At 52.0% G+C, this 9,548-nt stretch overlaps 1 protein-coding gene across 1 annotated transcript in view; it reads right to left on the bottom strand.

The window, feature by feature from the left end:
• Positions 1-4,776: 4,776 nt before the first annotated feature.
• Positions 4,777-9,548, bottom strand: part of SALL2 (spalt like transcription factor 2) — a 14,593-nt gene continuing 9,821 nt past the window's right edge. The window contains exon 2 of the mRNA XM_004698456.4: positions 4,777-9,329. Within this exon, the coding sequence (XP_004698513.1) occupies positions 6,367-9,329 (2,963 nt within the window). The 3' untranslated portion in view covers positions 4,777-6,366. The remainder of the gene's footprint in view (positions 9,330-9,548) is intronic.

Genomic DNA, 9,548 nt, shown 5'->3' with positions numbered 1-9,548 from the left:
GGGGGGGGCTCTTACAAATTTTATGACAATCCATCATTCAATAGTATTAAACACACTTGTACATATGTTACCATCAACATTTCCAAAATATTTTCTTTCTACCTGAGCCGTTGGTTGTTTTTTTTAAATCATTTTATTAGGGGCTCATACAAGTCTTATCACAATCCATGCATACATCAATTGTGTAAAGCACATTTGTACATTCATTGAATATGGCTCTTCTAACCACAAATCTTAACTTCCACCAAATGCTTGGGAGGGACTTTGCAAATAGGGTGTGTGAAACACTCAGAGGGGATTGGTCTGTTTTCCATTCAACCTTGACCCAAAGAACAAGAGAAAGGTCAAGGTATCAAGTGAATGAGACGTTGAGGATCAGACAGAGACCTGACTCCTGATTTAGAAGAGATGCTGCTGTGGACAAAAGACTATATCCTTTAATGTTTTCGGATCCTGACTTGTGGTGACCTGTTAACTTCCCTAATCAGCTCCCTCATCATGAGTAGGTCTGTGAGCTCTGTGTGGCCTGCGCAATGAATTCTCAAACCCAGCATGCAAGTAGAGTTCTGTAGGAGGGGTGGTTGGTGTCAGGATTGGTAAGAAGGTTGGAGGGTGGAGGTATGTGTGATAGGTAGATTTATTGTGCCGACCTGGCCAATAGGAACATGTGGGAATGATCAGGTCGCAGTTTGATTGGAGGGCAAAGAGATAAATGGCTCTACAAGGCCCAACCCTCTCTCTCGTTGCTCTCTGGTGATTGGACGAGGGTGCTGCTGCTTTAGCTCGTTTTCTGCCTCAACCTGTGAGCTACAGTACCTGTGAGCCAAACCAACCTGTGGATCGTGGCTAGAGCTTAAGGCTCCTTCAAGACCTGCTTAGCCATGCTGCTAGTGCATACATCACTTGAGCTTGAGATTGGTGGATCCTGTCACTTTGCATTGCTTGAGTTAGACATCCCAACCAGGCCAGCTTCGCTAAACTCCTGAAATACTGTTGCTGACCCATCCTGCTGTTCACTGTCTGGGGGCAGACTCTGCCTGCCTTGCCTGAGGGAGGACTCCACTGTCTGCTTCCTTGACTTTGGATTGGACCTTTCACATGAGTTGAAGGACTTTCAGTATACTAACTGTTCCAGGGAACTGAGTTGAACTGAGCCCTCTGTACTGCTTTGTGGAATAATTAGCTGTTATATTCCTTCTTGCTGTATAAACCTAACCATATATATATATATATGTGTGTGTGTGTGTGTGTGTGTGTGTGTGTGTGTGTGTCCTGGTTTTGTTTCTCTAGAGGACCCTGCCTAACACAGTATGTCTGACTTCTACCTTATGGCAATTGGCCTTGAGCCTGTGTAGGCTCTCCTCCTTTGTGTAGCCCAAGGAGGTTAAAAGTGGCCTCCGAGCCATTTCTTTAAAGAGTTTCTGGTCTAGTAAGGGAGGTTAAGACCCATCAGAAGGCACTATGAATCCAAGTTCTACAAAAGAAAAACTTATTTCAAAGAAGAGGACTGGGAAAGGAATTAGAAAGATGGCAGCACCAAGGCTCAGGTTGGAACTGACAGTAGAATTCCAAGCCCAGGACACAATAAAAGAAAAGGTCTAGACTAGAGTGACAAAAGCATGATGTGTGCCCCGCTAATCCAGATTGGTGTACCAGACCTTGAGCTATAGATGTTGGAAAGGTTGGGGGTCGGAACCCTCTGCTGCTCTGCAGATGGGGCAGTATGCTTAGAGACTCAGAGCCTTAAACGCCCTGTGGGGCAGTTCTCTTCTGTCCTACAGGTTGTCAGTCATAACTGCCTTGTTGACAAAGGGTGACACCATAGTAAATTAGGCATGGGTGGGGGTGGGGGGCAGACACGCAGCAAAATTAGCCTTGAGAATCATCAGGGTGTTTCTTTGCTCAAAAGAAATCCAGGTGTGTGTGTTCAATGGTAACCAGCCTACTCACACCCACACACCTCTTCTAGTCAAAGAGGAAACCTGGGGGTGACCAGATATGTACTGCATGCATTGCACTCCCTTTTCCTTAGTATCTGCTGTGGTCAACTGCTTCCAAGCTGGCCACCCAGGGCCTATTCCATAGGCCTTCAAGCAGTGTGACTGTGACGTGTTTCCCATCCAGGCTTAATAGCCATTTTTCCTTCTCTTGATTCTGAAATGGCTAGCAGACTGTAGCAGAAGCGAAATCCCCAGAGTTCCAGGACCTAAGCTTTAAGAGGCATTTCAGCTTCCATGTTTGCCCCTCTTGTAGCCCTAATTATTTTCATGGGAGTCCAGTGAGACAGACCGAGGGCAGACCACTAAGATCGGATTAGTCCCCATAGACCACTTAAGACATATGCTGGAGGTTGAATGGACACTGCAGTCATCCCAGCTGAGGGGCCAGGAGTATATGAGGTTATCTTTAACCTTCCAGTCCAAATAGCTGCAGCCTGAGTCCAGGCCCCACCACCTGGAATGGAGACAAGCTAGTCTAGCCAGGCTGCTTGGGGAATCGTAGAGCAAACACATAATTACTGTTTCAGATAGTAAGTGTGGGAATGGTATGCTGCACACCAGTGGATTATGGAAGTATCCACAGTGCTAACCAAATCCTGCCCTTGTTTCCTGGGTTGAATGTCTCATTCTGTTGGTGCGGATACGGTGTCTTACTATTTGATCAAAAGCCAAATGTCATTAAGTTTAGTCAAGCTATTGTCTTTACACTGGAGGCTAGAAGGCAAAAATAAAAAATATATATATATATAAAGTTAAAGTTGGGACTAATTGAAAGGAAGACTAATTCTATTCCCAAACACATGAATATGTGTTTTGAGAATCCTACCACCATACTAAAATATTGACTTTCCCCCCCTCCTCCTTCTAAGCTGAGCTCCCTTAGGGGCAGAAGTATGTCTTATTTACCTTTATAGACAACCGACACCTGGTCTCTCAAACAAAATAAATCCACAAAACTGGAAAGAAGGAATGAGCATGAGGGAAGAAGCGATCTTGCTTCTTTTAATAGTAGTGCTTTTATTAATCCAGGTTGAACCATACTGTTTTCTTCACATAAAGTATGTGTTTTGCCAGATGCTTCTATTTAGGTACTCGTTCCAGGAGATTAATTTACCTTGGTGAGCACGGAGAGTGGCGGAGTGAGAAATGATTGGGCTAGGGTGCGTGGCAACAAGAAGACATTAGACGCACTCGGAGTAAACCGAGGGCAGAGAGAGGCAAAAAGAAGTGTCAACAAAAGCTGTCAGATAGGAGAGGTCACTGAAAGAATGACAGAAGATGAGGGCCAACGAGGGAAGAACAAAGAGGAGGGAGAAGAGAAAATGAACAAGAGCCATGGAAGAGGGGGTGTCCGGCTCAGAGTCATCCACCCAAGGACATGTCCGTCAACAGAAAGGAGCCTCCCCGGCAGCTGTTAGCATAATATAATGGGAGCTGGCACCTGAAGAGGGACCAAGCTAGTTGAATTAGTTAAGTGGCATTATCTATGTCCTAGGGAGATGGGGAAGGTAAAGGAACTGAAGGCTTGGTGAGCCACTTCCCTCCAAAGTCTGAAAGGAAGAGATTTTTACAAAGCCGGGAATGAAAGAGACACGTTTTTGGGGTTCCACCCCCCCACCCCCCCACTTGGCCTCACTAGATCCCAATGGATTCCTATTTGGCAATTACATTTTAAAGGAAAATGACACTGTTCGGATAGGGGGAACGAGGATTAAATATCAGTTCTTTACCTTGCTTTGAGCCACGAATAGGTTTACTCACTTGTTTCTTCTGTTTTCCAACCAGCTTGCCTTGAGCAATGTAGCGGGAACTGTGGATTGTTGCTGACGTGTGGGAGAAGCGCTGGGATTCTGGACCTGAGTTCTTAATCCACTTTTGCTACTAATTGATTGAGAAGCTGTGCACATCATTTTACAGTCCTACCCTTGTACCTAGGAGCCCCGGTGTTGTTGTCTGGGAAGCACCAGACTGCAAACCACAGGGTTGGCGGTTCAAACCCACTAGCCTCTGTGCTGGAGAATTAGGCAGCTGGCTGCTCTCATAAAGATGTGCAGCCTTGGAAACCCTATGCAGGGTCACTGAGTCCAAATGGACTCAATGGCAGTGGGTTTGGTCCCTTTAAGACTAAGATTCACTATTACACTCTTACAAATGTAAACACTTTCCAGACAAGGTTCTCTTTAGGAAGGCGAGGTCTTGAAAATAAATCTGAACTTTTCCAGGTGTAAACAGATAAAGGAAATAATAATTTTTGAAAATACATGCTTCATTTCACTCCTAATACTAAGAATCCTTCTTTATCGTGGTGTTAGGAATTGTTAGAGTAGGATTACGTTTTTTTTCCCCTTTCAGTTTACAACATCAGATTTCAGGGATCACAAAGATTAATTTAACTTGGTTCAAAGATTAACTGATGTCAGATAGGCTGCTGACCTGAGGCATAAGGAAGACGGGGGAAGAAACAGCTTCTAACTTACAAGCAAAACAAAGCAAAATAGCCTGGCAGTGGAAGGTTCGGGTGGGAATTAGCAAAGAAAAAACCAAGACAGTTATAGGCACAGTGGGCCAATCTCCTGAGAACACAAGTTCCATTTCTATCAGGAATTTACACTCACTGGAGGTTGCTTTAGGACAAGGCTGAATAAATGAGATATTTCAACACCATATGTTCAGCGTTGGCAGGAGAGGTAGGTGGGAAGGGAAGCTCACTGTTTGGGAATGCCCAAGTCACACACCAGCTGGCTATTTTGTCAAGAAATAAGGAGAAACACACAGATCGGTGGTCAAAACACCTTTAATGATAGAGGGAAAGACACTAATATCTCCCTTGTCTGCTCTTTACAATGTACTATGTTAGGAAGCTTTGGAGCCTACACCTCTGGAGGAGAAGTCATCATTTAAGCCAGTACAACACAACCATCACTTTCTCCTCCTCAGAACCCCCCTTCCAAACAATCCTATGTTAAGGGTAAATCCTACATCTCCTGACAAGACGGCGGACTAGGGAGACTACCACCTGGAGTTGAGCTCCCAAAGCCTGGGACTCTCAGAACCAGACAGTGGGACACACAGCCCCAGTTCATAAACAGGCAAAATGGGGAGAAGGAAGGGGCCTTAAGATAGGAAGATAAGGAAATTACGAGGGGGCAGGGAATAAGGAGGGACTTATCTAAAAACTAGAACACTAGTGCAAGGAACCCCCCCCCCCCAACCTGGTGCACCCGTGAAGTTAAACATTCATGACACCCACCCACTGGGAATTTGGAGGCCTCGCCCTTACACCACACCCCTTTCATCACATAGATCTCCACAAAGCTCTAGGCTTTAGGCAGCACCCCTAAACTCTCCACTATTCCTCCAACCACCCTCACCAATGCTGTTCCTTAAAGAAAATGAATTCACTTCACATTTCCCAAAATATCTTACAGGAAACCTCTTAGCAAGAAATCTGCTTGTTTCCTGGGATGACAGAATGTGAGCAGGTAGAGAGATCTCGGCAAGTCAGTCAGTCAACACCTTTGCCTTCACGGGACCATCAGGAGTTTACAGAAAGAGTGCCCTATACTCTTTGTCTCTCCTTCTCCAGAGGGCTGAGCCATCCGTTACTGTAGCATCGTCATTGCCGGGACCTTCTGGAACAGGGGGAAGAAGGAATGTAGCGGGTCGCTACTTCTCTTCTCAAGCTCTGCCTCAGATACGGAAGGCCGAAAAAAGTGGAGTTTGTCTTCTAGTTGGCCTCTCTGGATCCCGTTCTTGGAAGCACCTTCCCAGTTCTTGGATCCAGAGTACTGGGAGTGCCGGGCCTGGGGTAGTAGAAGAGGAGCTGGAACTTCAGGGCTTGGAGGGAGGCCACTTGATGAAAAGCTGTGTGCTGGTTCAAGACAGAGGGGATCCATTCCTGCCAGCCAGGCAGGAGTCACGTGGAACCTGCAGTCCTGCAGGTTGACCTGGTCATCGAAGAGGAGTGGCGCTGGGCCCTCCAGAGGCAAATGTCAGCCTCTTGTGGCTGGGCTACAGGTCCCAATGTGGGTGCTCAGGTACACACAGGAAAGGGAGAGGGAGGGAGAAGAGGGGCGAAAGGTTTGCTCCAGGGAAGCTGGAGAGGGTTCCTCTTGGGTGTGTGAGAGCTCTAGGGAATCTATTTTCTTCAGGTATAAACCTTGAAGGGGTGGGGGTGGGGATTCCTCATGGGGTGGCCCCGGTGAGCCTAACAATCTCCAAGCTCAGGGACTAGAGAAAAGACACTAGGGACATACTATGTAAGAACTCAGAGAAAGGGACAAACCCGAGCTCCTACATCTTGAAGCGCCTGCGATGGAGCTCCGACTTTCTGCGCTCCTCGACCAGCAGATACTGTGAAACAGGCTCATGGGATCGTGGGGTCATCCTTCCGGGGATAGGGGGAGAGCCCTGGAGAGGTGATAGAGGGTACACAGCCGGGGACCAAGGCGAGAGCAGCAATATTCTGAGGCCCGTGGGGGGCAAAGGGCTGCACTTGGTGGTGAGCCAACAGCAGGTGCTTCTTGAGGGTGGCCCGCTCCAGAAAGCCCTGCTTGCAGAAGATACAGGTAAAGAGAGGGCCCTCCTTGGGGTGGGTCGTCTGATGCTCTTCCAGAGCTGCCTGAGTGGGAAAGGTCTGACCACACAGGTCACAGGCCTTCCTGCTCACGCTCTCACCTGGCTCCTTTCTCATCGCTTCCTGCACGCCTGGCCCCTCTACCAGGATGGGGCCGGTGCCGTCCCCTTCTGGAGTGAGTGTTGGCATTGGGCTTGAGCTCCTGTCGGGTTTGCCTGCCTCTTCCGCGCCTCCTGCAACCTCACTGTTCGCCAGCTCCATGGGCTGTGGCTGATCCAGGCTGTCAGGTGGTGGTGGCGGCGGCGGCGGCAGCAGCAAAGACAGGGGAGAGACTTTCTCGTTGTTTTCCATCTCCTTCCCAGCGGTGGCCGTTGTGGCCACGGTCCCCACTTCTTCCTCGGCCCCAGATGCGTCTTCGGAATCCCCTCGGACGGACACTGCCTTCTCACCGCCACTCTCGGAACCTCTCCCTGCCAGGGAATCTTCATCGGTCACATCCTCCTCTTCCTCCTCCTCTTCCTCCTCCTCCTCGGACAACAACTCTTCTGGGGACGGCTGCTGGGCTTGTTGCTGGGGGAAGCTCCCTACCCCAGAGCCTGTAGGTGGCTCCGAACCATTTTCCTGGACTGCTCCCCCACCTTCAGAGAGCGTGGCGCCCCCGTTGGGGATCTGGCCCCCCAGGTGCATGCGGACGTGCTGCTGCAGAGTGACAGCATTGGTGAACTTCTTCTGGCAGATGGGGCAGGAGTTCTGCGCTCGAGCAGCTGGACTGGCCTTGTGGCCCACGAAATGTGCACGCAGGTTGCCCCGGGTGGAGAAGGCTCTGCCGCAGACTTTACACTTGAAGGGCCGCTCACCTCCATGTTGGCCGTAATGCAGGCGCAGGGCCCGCGGGCAGCTCAGCACCCGGAGGCAGATGACGCACTGGTTAGGTCCGGACGAAGCTGAGGATGAGACTGCAGGGGTGGAGGTGGTGGGAGCTCCTGAAGCAGTCGAGGCCACAGCCACGGCGCCTTGCCGGTCGATCTTTTCTACCAGCTGCTGCAGCTTCGAGGTCTCCGAGGGCAACGCCCCCAAGGGCTCCAGCACATAGGGGAAGGGGAAGCTGCCGGTGGACTTGAAATGGTTGGTAAGCAGGGCCCAGCTGGGTAGCGAAGTCACCAGCTTACTGAGCTGCATGCGGCCTGCGGTGCCACTTTCGGCCCCGCTGGTGATGGCCGAGCCCTCGCTCCCTGGAGGAGTGTTTTCATCAGCCTTACTCTTGGGCTCCACGGCTTTCATGAGCACAAACTTATTGAAGGCAGGGAGCCCGGGGGCTGTGGCCGTGCCTGCGCTGGTGGAGAGCAGGGTCAGGCTCTCGGTGGCACTGAGGGCAGTGGTAGAGGCCACCAGAGGCTTGCGTTCAACAGCTGCACCTGGCGTGGCCTCCTCCTCGGCTTTCTCTGGAGGCACGGACATGCCATAGGGCAAGCCGCTGCTGGTGATGACGTAGTCTAGGTGCTCTGGCACCGGGTGCGGGTTCATCTGCACGTGCGGGTATTTCTCCCGGTGCCGGTGGAAGTGCACTTTGAGATTCCCGCGGGTGGTGAAGCGGTTGCCACAAACATTGCACTTGTAGGGCCTCTCGCCTGTGTGGGAACGCAGGTGGATCTGCAGGGCACTGTCACTGCCAAACACTTTGGCGCAGAAGCGGCATTTGTGCCGCCCACCGGGCTTCTCCAAGGGCCCTATCACCTCCCCATACCCCAGCTCGCCACTTCCATTCTTTGGCTTCAGGAGCCCGGGGGAAGCGGCAGCCTCAAGGCCACGGGCTGCCCCCAGACACTGTGCTGCCAATAGTCCCGTGGTACCTGGGAATGCCAGGTGAGGTGTGGCAATCAGCTGCTCCGTGCTGCCTGCCAGGGCAGGAGAAGGGCCAGGGGCGGGCTTGTGGCTTCGCCCGACCCCACCGGCAGAGAAGGGGTGCTGTGTCCCCAGTGGGTGGTAGAGGTGGAAAAAAGCCTGCTTGGGTGTTTCTGCCCCGGAGGAGGAGGAGGAGGACGAGGACGAGGAGGAGGAAGGGGCCAATGTCTTGCCGGTTTGCACTGGCTTGATGGGGCTGAAGAGGGGTAGCAGGGGTTTGGTAGAGGACGGGGTCCCTGTCGCAGGTAGCTCGGAGGGACTGGCAGGGGCACCAACCGTCTGGCCTAAGGAACCAAGCAGCAGCACCTGCCGGCAGATTTGCTCCGTCATCTGCATCTGATGGATTTGCCGCTGCTGCAGCACCCGCAGCTCTTCCAGGATCAGAGGGATGTTCAAATGGCCGCTGCTGACCCCCGGGGGTGGAGGAGGGGGCGGGGGAGGAGGGGGTGCAGAAGTGGACTCTGGAGGTAAGGGGGTTGCACCCAGCTTGGGACTGGCCAAGATTAGGCCCCCACCTCCCCCGGCTGCTGTACCTGTGGCAGCGACCAGGAAGTGCCCAGCAGAATCCTCTCCTCTCCGCTCTGGGCCCCAGGTGGGATCAGTGGGCACGGAGGACCCAGAATCCGGGGGGTTGCTGTGCTCTGCGTCCATGACCTGGGGAGTACTGTGGCCCTCCGGTCGAGGTTCAGCCGAGGAAGAAGGGTTGTTGGGGTTTTCTTGGCCCCCAATGATCACCATAACAGGGGGGTCAGTAGAGCACGCGTTCTGGTGGGCCAGGAATTCAGCTGGGTCAGTGAACTGTGCGCAGCACTTGGCACAGACTTGGGGGTGGTCCTCTTCGCTGGCATCACCTGGGGAGAAGACAAGGAGAGAGCGTGGGTGGTGCCGCTGCGATGGTCTTCAGAGGCTCGCGGAACAAGGAGCCCAGCAACCGGCCTGCTGGGGGTGGGGAGATGAGCTCATCTGGCCGTGCAGGAGGCCAGAGCTCAGCCCAGACCAGCTACGACACGAGATACCCCAGCCTGGGGGGTGGGGGGCGGGGCACACGGCCGCCATCTCCCTCCCCTCTC

This window comes from Echinops telfairi, unplaced genomic scaffold (assembly GCF_000313985.2).
Source record: "Echinops telfairi isolate 266 unplaced genomic scaffold, ASM31398v2 ScPeMD7_18;HRSCAF=68, whole genome shotgun sequence".
Lineage (NCBI taxonomy): Eukaryota > Metazoa > Chordata > Mammalia > Afrosoricida > Tenrecidae > Echinops > Echinops telfairi.
Note: the sequence above shows the minus strand (reverse complement) of the source record. Positions and strands in the feature narration are given on the sequence as shown.